Source organism: Copadichromis virginalis, linkage group LG23 (assembly GCF_057382275.1).
Source record: "Copadichromis virginalis isolate Kocher_CV1m ecotype Utaka linkage group LG23, C_Virginalis_male_GT1.1, whole genome shotgun sequence".
NCBI lineage: Eukaryota > Metazoa > Chordata > Actinopteri > Cichliformes > Cichlidae > Copadichromis > Copadichromis virginalis.
In genome coordinates this window covers 25,907,628-25,927,932 of record NC_140639.1, presented here as the reverse complement: position 1 = coordinate 25,927,932, position 20,305 = coordinate 25,907,628, and the positions used below count along the sequence as shown (strand labels likewise).

Genomic DNA, 20,305 nt, shown 5'->3' with positions numbered 1-20,305 from the left:
GTACTGAAGCTGGCAGCATGGTGTTCAGAAAACAACCTGGCACTGAACACTAAGAAAACCAAAGAGCTCATTGTTGACTTCAGGAGACATAGCACCGACTTGGCCCCCCTCTACATCAACGGGGAGTGTGTGGAGAGGGTCCACACTTTCCGGTTCATTGGTGTCCTCATCTCTGCTGACATCTCCTGGACAGACAACATCTCAGCGGTCATCAAGAAGGCCCAACAGCGGCTGCACTTCCTGAGAGTCCTCAGGAAGTACAAGCTGAACTCCAACCTGCTGCTGACCTTCTACCGCTCGTCCATTGAGAGCCTGCTAACCTACTGCATCATGGTATGGTACGGCAGCTGCACCAAAGCAGGTAGAGTGAGGCTTCAGAGTGTGGTCAAGACAGCACAAAAGATCATCGGCTGCCCTCTCCCCTCCCTGATGGACATTTATTCCTCCCGCTGCCTCAGCAGAGCAGCAAACATTATCAAGGACAGCTCCCAGCCTGGCTTCAACATGTTCAGCCTGCTTCCCTCAGGGAAGTGCTACAGGTGCATCAGCACAAAAACCCACAGACTCAAAAACTGTTTCTTCCCCAAAGCGATAACCACCCTGAACTCACACATGCACAGATAGCACAGCCCCCCACTTCCCACTTCCTCTATGGACCACCACTGTGCAATACCAATTCTATGTGCAACAACTCAACTGTATATACATAACACTATTTATTACATATCACTTACGTCTTGTATATTGTACATTTTATATATATATGTTTTTCCCTATGTTAATACTGTCCATATGTACATAGCGCTGCAGAACTGTACCCCCCCAGCCCCCCCGAGCATGTTTACACTGAGTAGGAGATGCTCTGTATCTCATTGTACAACTGTATAGTGACAATAAAGGCATTCTATTCTACCCATGATCTTTCTCTTTTCTCTGAAACACCACGTCCAGTTTTGCAAGTAGTGTTTCCATACCGTCATCTTTGTTCAAATCTTCCGCGGGTATCTCCATGGCTGTTTCTCTGGCTCTCCCCTCGAGCCCCAGCGCCACCGCGAGTGCCTGCTTCTTTTTATCCAGCGCCGTAACTCGTCTCCAAATATTAACTTCATTCTTCCAGCACTTGTATGGCCTGGCTTCATCAGGCTTTGGTGGTACTTTATCAACTCAGAAGACACGATGTAGTAGCCTCACTCCAAGCGCTTCTTTATGCCATGTTTCACACAATGACTACAACTCACCGCAGGCAACCGTACTCTCACGATATAACAGAAAATAACAACTTAACAAACCAGTGTGTTTTCCTACTTTGGTTTTGATGCCAGAGAACGAAAGATCTTGGTCTTTGGTCTCGTGACTGATGCATGTGATTTACTTGACCAGCAGCCCTATACAATCTACATACTTAATTTATGGTGGTTTGAACCACAGCAAATGTGTATGTATGTATATGCTCATCATGAAAAGCAGAGATGGTGGCTCCAGTGAAATACTTCCTATTGTTTTTAACACTTTTTTCCAAAGATTTATTTATTGATTTTCCAAATGGTATAAACAAGGTAGACAGAGAAAAAAATAAATAAAATAATATATGTAAATAAATAAAAATTCAAAAAAATAACTAAATAAACAATAATAAATAATAGTGCATGCTCATCGTGTTTAGCCAGTGTGCGAATACACACATGCAGGCATATACATTTACCCATGTGAATATAACCATATACATACATAGACACCCCCTCCGGGTCTATGTCTTTGCGAGTGAAAAATCTTTTATATATGTATACCCAGGCCTCCTCTATCGTACGGAAGATATATGTGTAATCTGGCTCATCTGTTATTCCAAATAAATTTATTGAAGATTGTTTTTATCTTTGTGAAGACGTCATCTGGAGGACTGAGAGGAATAGCTTCAAAGAGATAAATACATTTTGGGAGAATATTCATCTTGAGAATGTTTATGCGTCCAATTAGAGAGATTGGCAGCATAGACCATCTATTAATTGATTTCTTAACAGAATTAATTGTTGGTGCGTAGTTTGTGTGTACCAATTCATCTGTTTTAGGAGTGATTTCTATACCTAGAGAGGTGAGGCTGTCTTTGGCAACTTGAAACATTGTTTCAATGGGTGGTTTAATTCTTTCAGAATGTTTAAAGAAGTGAATGGCCGATTTGGATTAATTAATTTGGTTGATGTTTTGATGTTGCCAAAAGAGTTAATTGTTTTGAGTAGCTGGGAAATTTAGCTCATTAATTTTGACAGCATTAAAATAATGTCAATGCAAATAATCTAATTTTGGACTCAATGTTGTTTGTTCTGTTACCAGAGATATTTTGGTTGGTCCTTATGGAAATGGCCAGTGGCTCGATTGCTAGTACAAAGAGGAGAAGTGAGAGGGAGCAGCCGTGACGTGTACCTCTACCTAAATTGGAGGGTTTAGATATAATGTTGCTGGTTTTAACTGAGGCTATAGGTTTATTATATAATATTTTAACCCTAGTCATAAAGTAGGTGCCAAAGCCAAACTGAGAGGGTACTTTATAAAGATACCAATGCTTTTTCTGCATCCAACGAAAGCAGAGCCATGTCTGGATGTTCTGAATTTGTGTAAATTACATTCAATACTCTGCAAATACCATGTTGTGTTTACCAACCCCTGTTCTGGTTGGGGTCAGCAAGAAGATGAAGGTACCGCTCAAGTCTCTTTCCAGTAATTTAGCTATTATCTTGGCGGCAGAATTTATTAGTGAAATTGGTTGGTAGGATTCACATTTCCGAGGCGGTTTCCCAAGCTTAGGGAATACTGTTATAAATGCATTATGCAAGGATGAGGGTAGCTCTTTTAAATCATAGTTTTCCAGTAGCATATCGTATAGTGAGGATATCAGTTTGTCATTGAATATTTTAAAAAGATCTAATGGGATTCCATCAGGACCAGGAGCTTTTCCTGCTTTTTATTTGTCTATTGCATTCGAAAGTTTACACATGGATAAGGGAGAGTCTAATTCACACCGAGCTTCTTCAGAGAGTGAAGGGGTACTTATTGAGTCAAAGAAGGAGTCTAATGACTCTTGGGTTGCATCTCGTATATAGTTGTGAGCAATAAAGTTTAAAATGATCATTTATTCTTTGAGGATCTGTAATGCTTTCATTTGCGGTTGTAATTTCGTTTATTTTTCACTCGTTCAGTAATGTTTTTTTGCGCCATGCTAAAAGTTTTCCTACCTTTTCTCCCTGATCATAGTAGGTCTGTCTCAGTCTAATAGTTAATTTTTTCATATTTAGCTCTTAGTCCTAGACGTTTTTGTTTTTTTTTCTTTAGTGTCATTTAAATTTATCTCCACCTCTTATTTTACCTTCAAGGTCCAACATCTCAATAATTTGTTGATTTGATTTGTTTTTTGTGTAACTTATCATCTGGCCACGTATAAATACCTTAAAAGCTTCCCATCTAACTGAGGTTGTAGTTTCAAGTTTATTGAAGTAAAAATAGTCATCAGTATTTTTCCCTACAAATTTTAAGAACTTGGGGTTATGTACCCAGTGTGGTTTTAAACGCCAGATGGGATTACGTCTAGAAGCTGTTATAACTTAAAAGTTAAGTGTGGTTAATGAGTGGTCGGATATAAGTACACTTTTGTATGAACAACTGTTGAATCTGGGGAGAAGAGAGTTTGATATAAGGAAATAGTCTATGTGACTGTGGCTATTGTGACTGGCTGAGTGACAGGAGTATTCTCTCCCTGTTGGGTTTTCTATTCTCCATACATCTTTCAGGTTTAGTTCAGAAATGAAGTGTTGTATAACTTCTCTAAATTTTGGATGAGAATAGTTTACACCTGTTGAGTACAATTAAAATGTCCTCCAACAATTATATCCCCGTGAAGAGCTGCAATAGAAAGGAACAGATTGTTGTAAAAGCTGGGGTCATCGATATTAGGGCCATATAAATTACCTAAAATTAAGTCTTGGTTCATCACTGAGCATTGTATTATTATGAATCTCCCTGTGGGGTCTAAGATGTTTTTTTTATACACATGGGCAATGATTTATGAATGAGTGTTGTCACTCCCTTAGCGTGTGTTGAGAAGTGGCTAGAAAAAACCTGACCTGGCCATCTCCTCCTTATCTGAGCAATTTCACTTGGAAGTAAGTGTGTTTCTTGAATAAAGACTAACCTTGGTGGTATTGTTTGAGTCTGTTCATTACCCTTTTAAATGTAATAAATTTCCTAAGGCCTCTTACATTCCGGGAGAGTAGTTCAAGATTTGAGTGGCTACTCATTGAGTTTGCGCCCTTATTATCTGGAACTTGATTACAACTTGTCTCACCTGTCAGAACTTGCAAATTATTGTGTCAAAAGCACTGCACTCTATGAGCAACACACTCTTATGAACAAAAAAAACACAAGCCCAGGACCTCCAACCTGTGGAGATCTTAGAAGATTCCCTCCCACTCTCATTACAACATGGTTATACAACAGATCCTTTAAAAGGAGCTAAAAAAACAAAACAAAAAACCTTCCTATTGTTAACTCAAAGCTTTAACTCTGATTTAGTGTTAAACACCAAATCTGTCTGGAGTTGATAATTTAACACTTGGTGTTAAGAGTTTATATATTAACTCTCAAAGAGTATTTTAGTTTAACTACGTAAGAGTTATCTTCTAATTCATTCTAAAAAGCGGGAATTTTACTGTTCTGAACTTCTAGAAATTTCTTTTAGAAATAAACATTCACTAAAAAGATGCAATGGTTTTTGAAAAACATTTATTCTGAACTGTGCACCACAATTTCAAAACATTTTCTGAAAGATGTAACAGTATACATGTTCTCACTTTCATTAGAATTTTGTTTATCAAAAGGTCTGACATGGTAAATGCAAATAACAGCATTCTCATCACTTATTTCTTCAATACAATATGCATGTCCTTCATTCATCCCTTTGTGGAACTTCAACGGACTTCTGCTCTCCCCCATATTCCATCTTCACAAGCATATCCTGTGCGGAGATTGAATAAAAATTAGTTGACACTAATTAATGGCACAAATAATCCAGTAAACAATTGCAGCACAGTAAAAAAAAAAAAGGAATCCTCTTTGAGCCATTACTTGTGTAAAGTATTTTCCCAAAAGACAAGGACACAGGCAACAGGTAATACTGAACTAAATGTAAAACCTCAACCTTTTTCATTTTTACCTAAACCGTGTGCACAAAACTCTGGAGGGATCTATGCTAACGTAGAACCCAGTCAGGACGTCTGCTACTGCTGTTTGCTCGTTTTTTTATTTTTATGGGCGATCGTTTTCAGGCTTCAAGTAGCACCATTATACCAACATTTCACATTCTACACATTGTTTTAGGTGTATTTGACCAAAAGTTTGACTGAAAATTCACATGCAAGCTTTTTTTCAAGGCTGTGGTATTTGCCCGCAAACAATACCTTTCAGCTAGCTAAAACAGAATATTATGCTATCAGCGAGCAACATGGCTAATGCCTTTCACACAGCTTTGTCTCAACTCCAAAGAGCCACAGAAGTAAAAGCTCATAATAATAATTGAAGCAATCTTTGAAAAAATGACTTACCAAGCATGGCAAACAACTCGAATATGTAGAGCAAAATGTTCTGAAACGGCTTCACTTCAGCTTCGATTGGAGCCGTGCTGGGGGCGGAGTCTGTGAATTTACTCTGTTGGTGTCATAGCCCCTCTAGGAGTTCAGAGTTAAGAGGTCAAGAGTTAATGTTTCCATTGTAACACCTCCAGATTTGACAGAGAAACACTCATTTTTAACACTCGTTCTTGAAGTTTCTTATGAAGGGAAGCCTCTTTACTTGTAAGGGAAGAGACATCGTCTTCAACTTTGCTAATGCGGCATTCTGCTGTGGTAAGCCTCTCTGAAAACACCCCAATTGCGTCCTTTATTTCTTGGTTTGATGTTATAACTTCTTGCAGTTGAGCAGTAAAGTGTGTTTTCAGCAACTGAATTGCGGTCAAAACACTAGGCTCAGTCTGTTGGGCACTAGCGCTAGCTTCTTCCATCTTCTCGGTTTCAGGTTCGTTGCTAGCATCGTCGTCTGATCCATCCTTTCCAGCTGTTTTAGGGTTAGGTCTATGTTTATTCGACATCGTGACTGGCTGGGTCAGTGCAGAAGCTTGTGTCAGAACAAGTGTCAATAAAAGGGTGGCTTTAGCTGCAGTTACAGGATGTAAAGGTCGGAGCTCAAAGTTTTGCATCCATTAACCGGAAGTTATCCACACAGCACTTTTATTTGTTATCAGACAGTGACTTATATACCGCTCTCCTAAGGTCCTATACTACGTCATTTCAGTCGGGTTGAGGTCTGGACTATGGGTTATTGCAGCACCTTAAAGCTTTTCTTTTTCAGCTATTCTGTTGTAGATTTGGTATTCTTTGGTATAATTTTGGCAATGCTTTTTAGCTGGCAGACAGATGGTCTCCCATTTGACTCAAGAATACTTTGGTAAACAGAGGAGTTCATGACTAACTCAATGACTGTAAGGTGCCCAGGCCCAAGCTGCAAAACAAGCCCAAATCCTCACCTCTCCAAACTTTTTTCCAAGCCTTATGTTGAGCCTTATGACCAATCATCTCCATTTTGTTACAGAAAACGTGGGGTTTGTTCAGATGTAACAAACCTAAACCCTGCTGACATCTTCTTTTTAGAAAGAAGAGGCTTTCCCTTAGCAATCCTTCCAAACAAGCCATGCTTGTCCAGTCATTTTCCTGTCATGAACTTTAACATGTGTCAGCTGATGTAATAACTATAGCTTTTATCTGGAACCTTTTTCATGGTCATGATGCATGACACGACACAGTTGAACTTAGATATATTTACTACATAAAGTGATCAGTATTATTGACCCTTTCTCACCTACAGAAAATTGTGCCACCAGAATGAAACTATGTATAACAAGAATAACCTTACTTTGGTCCAGTGGAAGAATGATCTGTTTTGAAGTTAATAAGGCCTTGTTTAGAGCCATCACTCTTCAGGGACACACTGCTGGGCAGCTCAGAACAAGCAGACCTCTTGTTGTGGATCCTAGACAACAGTTATATCCACATACACCATAAATGTCCAGTGTTATCATGCACTTCATGCATATAATAAAGATCAAAGGTACTGTAAGTGAAATGATCTCAGTCATAAAATTAGTACCAAAGTCCACAAGCAAGAATAATTGCAAGTTTGATTGCTTGTTTGTAAAATGCTGTCCAAAGTGCATCTGACACTTAATGGGCTTGTTTTTTCTTTTTCAAATACATTGACATTTAATTCTTTAAAGGACCTCCTTTATTATATTTTAATTTATTTTTCCTATTTACCTGAGTTCTTTCGTGTAATTTTTCATCAATTCTTTAAATCTTACAAAACTATTATTTTTTGCCATCTTATGTTTTTTTTAATTGAGCTTGGTTTAAAAACAAGTGAACAAGTAAACTAACAAACTAATGAACAAGTAAACAAACATTGACTGAGTTTGTAATAAACTAAAAACAAAGTTATTACTACATTAGTTGATTATTATTTGTTTTTAAACCTACAAAATAAGAAGTAACCAGTTTTAAAATAAAGTAAAAATAAAATATTTGACTTCAGATTACAGTGAAGAAGACTTACAAAGCAACATAACATAGAATGCTTGTACTTTATGTAATTGTACATGAAGTACAAGTAGATTAAAACTGTACTTAAGGTCCACTTCTGGCATGAGTGTCATATTGAGGTGAAAGCTTACATTTTCTCAGGGGAAAGCTGATGCTCCTTGATGTCAACAAGACCTTGCTTTGGGGACTCTGATCCTTCATTCCATTCACTATGCAGACATTCATAGACACAGAGTTGCACAGGGAGATGTAGTGGATATTATCATAGCATGTAGAAAATTGAGAGAGAACAAAATCAATTGACAGACAATTGACAATTGCTCTTGCAGAGACAATTTTAAAGAAACTGTTAAACACTTTGGCACTGTAGCAAAGTGCAAGGTTATTAAAACATAAAAAAAACTGTGCTACTAGTCTTTGATTTAAAATCTCAGATTTTTGTCAGAACTCTGTCTGGATCCATTAGTACTGGTGTATAGTAGATCACTAGTTCACTAAGTTCACTAGACAAAAAAGAAACTGTGCCAGTAAATTATTGTATAACTTTTCCATAATTACAGGTGTTATAGACACTACTGACATTAACATTTTTCAGATCAAAGTGGGTTCCAGTATTATAACTGAGATTTTAAATTATTTTTAAATGATACCAGATACAAGGGGGTCCCATGGTATCTGGTATATGTAATATAAATGTATAATTAATTATGATAATATTAAAGTGTAGATATAACTCTAGGGTGATAGTGAGCTATTACATAAACCTTTGACCAGTCTACCTTTCCATTTTGTAGATACTCAGCAGCCACTGCAATCAGAGACAACTAGAGAGTGAAAATGCACACACAAAAAACTGCAGTCTAGACTTAAAAATAATATGGTGTGTCTTATTTGGGCATTTTATATTTACTGGATCAGAGAAAGTGACATCAATTTTCAGACAAACAGGCAATCAGCAAAAACATTGACAGAAATATTTCGCTTTTGGTCTGTACTGACTGTGATTCAAACAGAATAATACTTACACAAATTATTCCATGTATTTAGCGGTTAAAATCTGTCTTTTACAGGTAAACCTCCAAAGCTTACCGAAAACATGATTACATTAAGCTGCTTAAAAAAAATAATAATAAAAATAATGATTAAAAAATAAAAGAAAGTATTGCATAGGTAAAACTGTATGCTGCCCTCTCTCCTTTGCTGGGTCTTATTGTCTGAAGCTTGGTTTCACTTGCTCCTCTGTATCAGATTATAAGACAAGGACAAAGGTTGCATAAACTATTGTGTCTTATCTAAATAACTTTGTACCACTGGACACACATGCACCACACAATCTAGCTACAATCTAGCTGCTTGTAACTGAGTTGTGCATTATTAAATTTAAACCCACACATAGTATTACACACTTGCTTTCTGTCATGACTGCAAAGAGTTTGGATTAATACTGGAAAACAGTTTAATGTACCAAGTGTTCAGTAAGTCTGTGTGACTTTATTAAAGACAGTTAACTAAACTGCAGGGTTGCTACAGTCTTTCTATTTATTTTCTGACTAGACTTCTAACAAAAGATGTACGCATACTTGACTAAGACTAGTCCATGCTAACACTTCATAATATCTTTTACATAGGACATCTTATGACATGAACAGCCAAAATGAAACCCAATAACTTTGGTTTCATCTGAGATCTACTCAGCTTGTTTTCATATGGATGCAAAGCATGAGACTAAAGATTTTGTAGAGAAATGTTGAGAAATGCTTTTGACAAATTGAGAAGTTGATTTTTGGGCCTTTTTTTTTTTTTCAGTAAAAGGACTAGATATTAAAATCCCTGATAATGCAAACTAAACTTTAGATCATTGATGCCAGATCCGGACTAGACCTGTTTTCCATGAGCCTGGGCCACATAACCCAAACCACAATCGAGCCAGATATGGCATGCATCACATAGACAGTGCCATCTATGCCAGGCCTGGCCCATATCTGGATGACATACCATCATGCCAGAAGTCAGCCAGCAGTGCCGGCTTGATACCAGATCCAGGCCAGAACTGCTTGCTATGTGGGAATGAGCTCTAGTGACCTAAATTTAAAATAAAATAAAATTTAAATAAAATAAAAACTAAAAAGCTTCAAAAGCCAAATGGAAGAAAATGACAAGACCCAGTTGATACTCTGGGGTAAGTAAAGAACAACAAAGAAAAGCCTGTGAAGCAAACTCAAATTTTTTTTAAAAAGCATCTTTTCATGAATGTGCTCCAGAGTTCATATTTCCCTGGATGAGGTCTCTCAGGCACAAACGATCAGGTCTGTCACTCCACCTCTGGGTGGAGCTGCAGGGTCAGTTAAGGTTGCCGTGTGGATTTGGTTTGGCTCCGCCCACCAAACTGACGCAGGTGAGGTGGCAGAGCGTGACAAAGTAAACAGAGATAATCACGTGTGGAAATGAGAGTGTAACTATTTGTACTCTTATTTGTACAACTCAAACATTAAACTAAACATATTAAATACTGAAATATTTAAAACATCCTCCTTTAAATCCACGCTCTAAGTGCAGACGTGTTTCTCTCTGTGTATGTTCACAGCCCAGGCTGCTGATATGAAACATGAAGTCAACGTGTGCTCAGCTCTCACTGGGCTTTCATGTCCACAGAAACTCTAAGAAGGTCGAGCTGGTGAACGCTCATATTTGTAGGTCAAAGGTCAACAATTTCAGTTCTTATGAAAGAAAACAAGAAAGAGGCGGATTTCTCAACTTTTAAAACTTTGATGCTTTACTGACGGTGTGCTCGCTAACATGCAGATACAGACTGCACATGTAGCTCTGATAGCTCTTTTATACATTACAGCTAACAACACACTCCTGATCCTGGCCTCGAAGTCATCATTAATACCAGCCCAGCCTCTGGAGCTGTCCCAGCACACTGTGACCTCAGCCTTTATTTACAGGGTCCAGATAATTCAAATCCAGTCTGCTCAACTACTGCTCATTTCTAAAGTTTTAAAGCAAAATATAAAGAACTGGAGGGTTGCTCAGGACTTGTGCACAGCACTGGATATGAGATTCAGGAGAATCGATAAAAGGGTTTCTCTAAATACAGGCATATTTGACAGTAGCAAGCTGGTTGATAACACGGTGGTAAATACGCTCCTGTCACAACTTTTTCAGTGTTTTTTTTTTTTCTTGCTAGCATGAAATTATTCAAGAATAAAAATGTGTATTCAGTGATTTACGGTTTTGTTTACAAATCTTAGTAGATTTCTTGTACCGAGGTAGGATTTTGATGTACTTTTTTAAGTTTTAGTTTCTGTGTCATGTTCCTTCTGGTGCTATTCAATTATATACTGAAGGCAAACATTAGCACACATTACAGCACTGTGCTGCACCTACTTTAAAGCTTTTAACAAATATTTGAAGATTTTCATTTGACATTTTAGAAAACCAAACATTAAAGTGTTTTATTATACATTAGAGCAGTAAATTATAAAGTCATTTATAATGAATGAATAAAATGTGCTGTTCTACTTCACTCTTATTATATTCTGATGGTTATGTGCTGTTTCTGCAATATTATGATATTTGCCTCTCAATGTAGGTTTACTAAATTAAAAAGAAATAATATTTTAATGTTCTTGGAGGCTCTTTAATGGAAATGATATTTTTAACACTATTATTGTTGTTGTTATCTGTGAATATTTAAAGTGTTTTACAAAATGTTTTTCTTTTTAATTATTAATTATTAAGATGTCAAATTACAGTTATTTAAATGCATTCCCGAACAGAAAAATATAATAGTATTAAAATGTGAATTTGGTTTAACAAGTTTTAAGTTTTAAACAATATAATTTGAGAGATTTTAAAAAAAACAATTGTGTTTCCTGTTTTTATAACAGGCGGTTTTATAAATTACTTAAGTGGTGTTAGTAAATTTAAGTTTTCAGTGTATTCGTGCACCGTAGAGCCTGAAATCATGCCTATTGTTAGTTCAATTTTAAAATCCTGTATTTATTTCCTGTTGAATCCTTTGATTTCACATGACCTGCTTTTGGTTCCTGGTTTCCCCTGTGCCACCGTGTTTCTGAGTCTTGACATCGAAGCTGCTGTTTGTTGTCAAAACACATGTAAGAGATATGACAGGAGCCAGGATAAAGATGTCTCGAGGTGAGTTTAGTGTCAAAGTACAAACATTTAGTTCACCTGATGTTGAAATAAGGTAAAATAAGGTGTAATTAAAAATGAAAGAAAGAAAAAATAGTTCTGCTGTTATCCCACAAATTGAATTCTACAAAATTTAAAAGAAAAAAAAGGAAAACAGAAAATTTATGACCAAATAAACAGCATAAAAAAATTTCCAGATCCGTTACTCAAGATGAGTTGAGCAATGAATAATATGTCTTTATTGTACTGAGAAACAACATTAATTATGTCACATTCACTTTATATATATATTTTTAAGTCTGTTTACCTTTTATCACCACCAAAGTGCATTTACATTCAGACACGGGTAATGTGTTGATAAATGCATGTATTTCTTTCCTTTTGCCTTTTATGATGAAAGCCTGAATGACGCTCTGCCTTGTTCGTGCATATTTTTTCTTTTAAACCCGGGATGGCTCTAATGAGAATGCATGAAGTAAAATGTACCTGGAACTAGATTTTAGTGGTCATAATCTAATTGTCCTTTATACTCTTTAAACTATAACTTTAAAGGTTTCAGAAGTGGTGTTTTTGTTTTGCAGTACAAAGTTTTGTGGACACATGTTGTAATGTCTTAAAATAATCCACACCTCAGATTTTTGCTGTGGACAGAAACTAATATCTGAACTTCACCTATTTCATGCAGCCTGGGTGGATGTCCAGGCAGATTTCAAGTAAAGAAATGTTTTGGTTCATTAACATAATCGGCGTCACTGTCAATGAAAGGGAGCTCGTCGTATCGGATCGCTGCCTCCCAGCAGAGATGCAGAGCCTGAGCGACAATGTCCTCCGACATCCTCTGAGCAAAGTCCAGCAGAGCTCTACTGGCTGGAGGGGGATCCTGGAAGCTGCCGTCAGCTGAGCCTGCAATACCTTCAGAGTCGCTTGCATGCTTCAGAAACCCCTCAGCCTCATCGGTGACGGCCTCATCCGGTTTGTCAGAACGGGCTCCAAACCAGCATCTTGACCTGTTACATCCCATTTCACAGAGACGCTGATGGAGCTGTTGAATCTTCAGCAGCACGAGTTTCTACTGGTGACCTTCATGTCTGCAGAAACAGTCAGCAGAACAAAGACATGTTGGTTTTAAACACTTCCAGGAGATGTTTGACCCAACAAGAGCTGTTTATCCTTTCTGGAGAAAGATATCATCACCTTCCGACCTCTCTTTATCCGACAACAGCAACACCAGAGACACCGGGCTCTACGAAACACTGGAGAAAACAAGCCTTTTTAAAAGGTGAGAAATTTCATACACAGTCACATATAAAGTTTCTGTCAGACTTTGGACTAAATAAGGCATTTTAAGGCATTATAAATACACACATGGGTGGCAAATCAAAATGAGAGCCTTCTACAACACACAGTGATATTACAAAATGTGAAAATTTAATTATTTTTTTCAAGTTACCCTCTGTCCTGTGCTGCAGTTCCTCTCCAACCTCCAGAGCTGCTGATAACCAGGCTGCTGAACCAGTTTCCACCTGCTGCTGGTTTGTGGGAGGAGCGAATCGCTGGACACCACCCAAAACAAACTGTTTACCCCCTGAAAGCCCTTAAAGTGCACCTATTCTGCTCATTACCAGTGCCATGCTTTTATTTTTGGACTCATAGTAGCTTTGCATGAGTCAGCTGGTGAATGAATTCAGAATAATCCTTCTTTATCTTACACTGGGCCTTGGTTCAGCTCCTCGGGCCATCCTCTGTCTGAAACAAGCTGTTTCAGCTCCTCGCCCTTTAAACCAACTTTCTTAGCAGAGTGTGTGAGCAGCAGATGGAGCTTCTGTGCCTGAGATGACCATATTAGGAATAACTATGACATCATACAGGCCAGAGAGTAGAAAAAACAGCATGAAACTGAGCATTTAGATTTGGATCTGTCACTGCCAGCTCGTTACTTTGGTGAATTGGTGTGTTTCATCCTAAATCATGACTTTTTAACACCTTAAAGGGACTGTTATTTTCTGGGTGGCTGATGCTGCCACTGCCAGTGCATCAATGGCAATGACGTTACAGGACACTTGGCTTCGATGCAGATGCAGGAGTTACCTGACAAAACAGGATTAGGATGTGAGTGCACCGGCTCTGGCTCTGTGTGAAACCTTCTGTTTGTGAGGGGCAGCCAATCAGAAGAAAGTCAGCTGCAGGCCAAAAACACAAAGAAAAACTAATGGGGCAGACCCTGCAGGCTTAAAGGGAGAGGAGCTACAAAGCTGGTTTGACACAGAGGATGAACTGAGGGGCAACACTGGGGCCCAATGCAAGAAAAAGAAGGATTATTTTGAACTGTGATTCATGCAAAGCTACTTTAGGAGAGTCCAAGAATAGAAACGTGTAGCTAGAAATGAGCAGGATAGATTCTCTTTAAAATAAAAACAACAACATAGTGTTATATCATTCCGTATGTGTCATCTAATAAACAACAAGCGCAAACTAAACTGTAGATTTAGCTTTCCAGTTAACACTTACAGCTGAGAGTGATTTTTAAGCCTCAGCAAACAGGAAGCAACAACTTCGAGTAAAATGTAAATATGGATCATGAGCAGGTGATGGTGCCTTCAGAGTCCTGCAGAGTGGGAGTTTGTGCAGCTCAGAATGTAGACACAGAGTCAGCGGCGCCATCTGGTGGCAAAACAAAATAAAATACAAACAATAGGTCTTGGAGAGGAAAATGCAATGCGCACCTGTCAATTCACTTTTTAAAACTCCCTCTGTGTTGATGTTACCAAAAGAAAAGAAAGAAAAAGCTTATTCTAAGAGATCCAGCTAGCTGACTTAGCTGTGTGCATGACTGAAACGTTTAGAGATGTTTATATCTCTGTGTTTAGGCTATGTCACACTGTAGTGTGGCATTGCTTCATTTGTCCCGCTTTGCATTTTTAAACCTTGTTATAAACACACTTCAATCAAACGTATTTGATTATTTCACATCTGAAAAGTTGTCCTACCTCTTTAAATGTCACTTCTAAAAAAAAAAAAAAAAAAAAAGCAGCCAATCATAAAGTCCTGGGGGGACAGGCTCACATCAGACGGCGTCACTGCGCTCACTTCTTCTCTCCAGCATGCTCCTCTCGCTCTGCCTGAGCGTTTCTGTTATCTTCTTTTCCTCTTCGGGTTTTGCCATGGAGATGAACCAGACCTCCAAGTTGCTGGGGGAGAGCGGAGAGCAGTGTTCAGCCTGCGACTTCCGGGAGCACAGCAAGCAGATGAGGCTCCACAGCATCAAGTCGCAAATCCTCAGCATCCTGCGGCTGGAGCAGGCGCCCAACATCAGCCGCGATATGATCCGCCAGCTGATCCCCAAAGCGCCTCCTCTGACACAGCTGCTGGACCAGTATGATCCGCGGGTGGAGGACGAAGACCACGCAACCACGGAGACCATCATCACAATGGCAACAACGCGTAACTAAACAAACCACTGAGGGGTTTATACCTAAAATAAATAAATAAATACATGAATAAATAAATAAATAGTTTTGCACTTTTTTGTGCGTAAATCCTGTGCGTAAAGAGGCGCAGTAAAATAGGATACTGCTGAGGCGCAAACGACCAAACAGACCTGAGCTACGACTTTAAGGCCGTAAATGTTTATATGATATGATGTTTATATTTATATTAGCCATAAAATCTTAATGGCAGGTGACCAACAATTATCTTTAACGAGGATTTGTATTTGGTATTACTGGTGTTGAGCGTTTGAGGGAGCCTCCCAGCCTTCACATGCTCAATTGGGGTGGTTAGCACCAGATTTCTGTCGTTTTAATCTGGAGAATTTTAATCTTAGATTAACTAGTTGATGAATTTAGAAGTTATGGTGACGCAAAATACCATTATTGAAGGACAAATGAAACATTTAAGGAGTTATCATACTAATACCACTCATATCTTAAATCACCATTAAATTCTAGCTACAGAATTTCTCCAAATCTGTTCATTTAGTTTTCCAAAAAGGAGACAAAACAGACAATTGACTGATAGCATTAACTGGAATAACATCGTTCAAATGATCAGGGGCACCTCCAGAATTTTTTCATAGGGGTGGCCACATGGGGGGCCACTAAAAATACTGTAGTGGCACAGCAAAAACAGAATTTCCAGTTTTAATAAATATTTTTTAATAATTATAATAATATCCTTTCATGAATGTCTGCATGCATGACAACCAAAAGTTTATGTGAAAATGTTTCTAATGCAACAGCATAACTTTTTTTTTTTTTGTTTGTTTTTATATGACTCACTTCTTCCAGACAATCCAATCGCCCAGGACGAATTGTCCTGTTGTCTGTTCAGCCTCAGTCCAAAGATTCAGCCCAAAAACATCCTGAGCGCTCAGCTGTGGGTTCACCTGCGGCCTGCTGACGTGGTTACCACCGTCTTCCTGCAGGTCTCCCGCCTCAAACCTGGCAAGGAGGGAAACAGCACCCGCGTCCGGGTTCGCTCCCTGAAAATTGACACTGACGCTGGTGCTGGCTCCTGGCAGAGCATCGACATCAAGTCTCTGCTGCAGGCTTGGCTGCGTCAACCAGAAACCAACTATGGCATAGAAATCAACGCCTACGACTCCAAAGGAGAAGATCTGGCCGTTACTTCAGCAGAGCCTGGAGAGGAAGGACTGGTGAGTCTATTTCCTCTATGACTCTATAAGTATTGGTTTGCAGTAGCCGTTATTTTTATGCATTACACTTAAGCAATGGTTAATTATTGGCTAAATTTCAAGTAAGCTCAGTACCTATGATAATTTTTATAATGAAACAAAATTATTACTTAATAAAGTGAGGCACCAAAAACTATGTGGTCAGGTTTAGGCACTATAAACTATAAACCTTCCAGGCTGTCTTATGCATTACTGTTTAATTTTCCATTTACAACTCCTTCCTAGCAACCCTTCATCGAGGTCAAGATCCTCGACAACCTCAAGAGATCCCGTCGTGACTCGGGCCTCAACTGTGATGAAGAGTCTGTGGAGACACGCTGCTGTAGATACCCACTCACCGTTGACTTTGAGGAGTTTGGGTGGGACTGGATTATCGCGCCCAAACGCTACCGAGCAAACTACTGCTCAGGGGAGTGTGAGTTCCTGCACCTGCAGCAGTACCCACATGCACACCTGGTGAACAAGGCTAACCCACGGGGTACAGCTGGGCCCTGCTGCACACCCACCAAGATGTCACCCATTAACATGCTCTATTTCAACCGCAAGGAGCAGATCATCTATGGAAAGATCCACTCCATGGTGGTTGACCACTGTGGCTGCTCTTGAGGATATCACGCATCCGTGAGGGTGAAACGTCTAACAGAAATGATGCAAAGATTTCAAATATTGCACTTTTTTTTTTCAGTTTGATTTAGTAGTTTAAGAAAAGCAGCCAATAAACAGGTTCCAAAGATGCTAAAAAACATCCAAAACAATGAAATAAGTCATTTCAGTTATTCAGTTTTGGTCTTTGTGTTCTAATCCAAACAAAAATTGACCAAACAGGATGCAAACACACATCAAAAACAAACCAACAGCGAGCCCAGAAATACTCAAAAGTCGCACAAATTTATTCATATAATGATTGCTTACTTTTTATATATGTAACTGCTGTGCTATAAACCTGTAAAAACAATTTAACACAGCATTTAAGCATTTTAAGCATTTAACACACTCAGTAGATACAGAGTAAGAAGCTCATTCATTTTATGTCCGAATGTAAAATGAAGCAATGCAACCAAATTTAAAAAAAAAATGTATTTCAACAGAAAGACAATTTCAAATGTGCAAAAAGAGCATTTAGAGAAAAATCTAAATATATTAAATGCTAAATATATCTAATATCTCATATATATATAAAACGCATTTAGGCAGGATTCAAAAGGTAAAAGTTAGTAAAAGTATAGTATTACAAGTAACTCTTTTAGCACAGTTTTTGGTCTCCTCTGGGAAAATGTCTGTATTTTTAGCTGCTAAATGCTGCACTATGTTCTCTAACTGTGTGTGTGTGTGTGTGTGTGTGTCTGCTGTTAGCTTTGTAGAGCTTTTTTTAAACTGCTCCATGAGGAGTGCTAATCAAATAGTGAATTTTAAACCATAACAGTTTTTACACAACCTTTACAAATAGTCATTGACTATATTGTTATACAAGACTTATTGAATATAAGCTTTTGCTTTTAGTATAATCTTTAAGGCTTTTGAGATAATCACTGTTAATATATTCACTTTTTCAGAAAATAACAGAAGATGCAATCTTACACACATATATCTTTTTTTAATATATCTTTTTTTATTGGTGTGTTTACCCACTTTCAGGCCTTTTCGCACATTCAAGTGTGAGGCAATGTTTGAACATGAATATCTCAAAATATTAACAATAAAAGCCTAAAATATTCGCTGGTATTTCTTACCATCAGAACAATTCAGGTAAATTGGGACAGAGTTATTAAAAAACGTCTGAGTATCGGCTGGCTAAAATGAAAAAAATGTCCCATATTTGAATGCACGCTATTAAAAAACTTTACATTGCAAAAGAAAACTAGTGACACTTTTTGAATGATATATAGTTATATTTTACAATAATGAAAAGTAAAATGTAAAATATTCTTTAACATTAAAATGTTAGTCACAAAAATGGAAAAAAAAATCTTGTTTTTAAAAATTTGAATACCATCTGGAAGCTCCAGAATTTTTGATGTATTCAAACTTTGATCTGGACTAGCTGCTGATATTTTTTTGTTTTTAGGGTACAACGTGTCGTATTTGCTGGATTCAACAGGGAATTTGAATGAAAAAAAAAAGTAAATATCTAAAAGTAAGTAATTGCCATATAAAGATGAAATTTCACAGCAGTCACTTCATATGTCCAAACGTTGGGCCATTAGTTTATTATGCAATTTGAAGATGATCAAAATTAGTCATTTTTTAATGAATCTGTCCCAAATTAAAGATCCTGATTCATTTTCATGGTAAATGTGAAGCTGAAATTTAACAGCAATCACAAACTCAAAGTCAAACTTTGGACCATAAAAGTTTTATTTAAAAGATGGTTGAGCAGATGAAGGACCCCTGTGTAACTCCCTGATGAAGGCATCTTTGCTGAAATTAGTTTTGTAGGTTAAAACTAATTTCATCATGTTTAATTGCTATTTACAGAGTGCTTTGCAGAGCTTGGATTTGTAAGTAGTTTAACTGTCTGAAGCCACAGAGTTTGGCTCTTCGATTACTTACATACTAACTGCATTAATTCAAACTTGGCCATGTTTTATATGAACATTCACCATTGAAATGGGATAAATATAGCAGGAAATAAGAAAAAGCAGAATAGGCCACCTTTGAAGAAAAACATGGCTTATCCAGCTGTTGCTTTTCAGTTACAGTATTGTGCACGATCAGAAATCTGTATTATTGTTAATGTTACTTTCGTATCTCCAGTGTTTGTTAAATGTTCTGTATGCATATAAAAATGCATTTTTAACTTAATCAGCACTTTGTACTTTGGTGGACTCACTATGGGGGTCTAAATACAGTAATATCAGATAATCATATGTGCAAATGTCTGGAATTTTCTGCCATCCTAACTCAACTTTCACACAAAAAATGACTTTCAGACTGAGTAGATGGACCCCTGCTGCTTCCTGTCCTATTTTATGAAATCGTGTCCTGATATGAGCCTTGACCAAAGCAAACCCTGCAGGGCATCTTCCATGTGCGCCTTTATTTTGAAAAACATGAACTGAATGACTCTGATCTGGCACTTTGTCCCTCTCCCTGTTCCAGCACTCATTTTAGAGGAAAAGAGTTGCTCTTTTTTTCCCTTTTCTTTTTCTTTTTTTTGAGGACGTTGTTGCAGGTGTTATTCAGTGTTGGAATTTTATTTTGCTGTTGTATTTTTGTCGTGGTGGATTGTGTGCAGAGACTTTGTCACGTGTTAACTGGAGGCAGGAGAAAAAGCTATTGTGGGGTAATTTGAAGTGAAGATTTGTCATAAATGAATTTAGTCTCTTTATTCTGAGTCTAAAAGTTGAATGTAACCACTGCCTCATAAAGTACTGTCACATTTTGGTACATAATTTGTTTGCCGTGTTCTCTTCGTTGAGCTTTGTGACTTCAGTATTTATTTGTTATCAACAGAATTAGCTTTGAGAAGTCCCAGCGTACTGACACATATTAAAGTGCAGTACTGTGCAAAAGTCTTGTGATACTCCTAATTTCCTTATATGGTATTAGGAAAAAGGGAAATATATAATTTCTTCAGGAATAGGAAAGTAGTCTGCAGGAATAGTTCTTCATGCTTCCTGAACAACATTCAAAGCTCTTCTTTCTGCCTTTCATTGTTATACTAGGATCTAGGAAATCTAGGATCTGTTTGGGATCTGTGTCAGGTCTTTGCTGGATTATGTTCCTTTTACTTAGGGACATGAATATACATTGCTAGGCTTGATACTTCTGCTTTTTTCCTCCCCTTGTCCAGTTTCCTCAACTTTTTAGAGATACGCTG

The 20,305-nt window shown here is 37.8% G+C and overlaps 1 protein-coding gene and 2 long non-coding RNA genes across 3 annotated transcripts; 1 reads left to right on the top strand and 2 right to left on the bottom strand.

The window, feature by feature from the left end:
- Positions 1 to 4,766: 4,766 nt before the first annotated feature.
- On the bottom strand, positions 4,767 to 8,458 carry LOC146681030 (uncharacterized). The gene is made up of 5 exons (XR_014918141.1): positions 8,414 to 8,458; positions 7,766 to 7,843; positions 6,952 to 7,068; positions 5,589 to 5,711; positions 4,767 to 5,002 (listed from the first exon to the last, which is right to left on the bottom strand). It is a non-coding gene; the product is annotated as an uncharacterized LOC146681030 (long non-coding RNA).
- Positions 8,459 to 12,004: 3,546 nt separating this feature from the next.
- On the bottom strand, positions 12,005 to 13,334 carry LOC146681029 (uncharacterized). Its single transcript, XR_014918194.1, has 3 exons — positions 13,243 to 13,334; positions 12,987 to 13,045; positions 12,005 to 12,880 (listed from the first exon to the last, which is right to left on the bottom strand). It is a non-coding gene; the product is annotated as an uncharacterized LOC146681029 (long non-coding RNA).
- A 1,500-nt stretch (positions 13,335 to 14,834) lies between these two features.
- On the top strand, positions 14,835 to 19,877 carry LOC146681028 (growth/differentiation factor 8-like). The gene is made up of 3 exons (XM_085447759.1): positions 14,835 to 15,233; positions 16,079 to 16,446; positions 16,711 to 19,877. Exons 1-3 carry the CDS (start codon positions 14,894 to 14,896, stop codon positions 17,089 to 17,091), a joined length of 1,089 nt encoding a protein of 362 aa, XP_085303885.1. The 5' UTR covers positions 14,835 to 14,893; the 3' UTR covers positions 17,092 to 19,877.
- Positions 19,878 to 20,305: the final 428 nt, after the last annotated feature.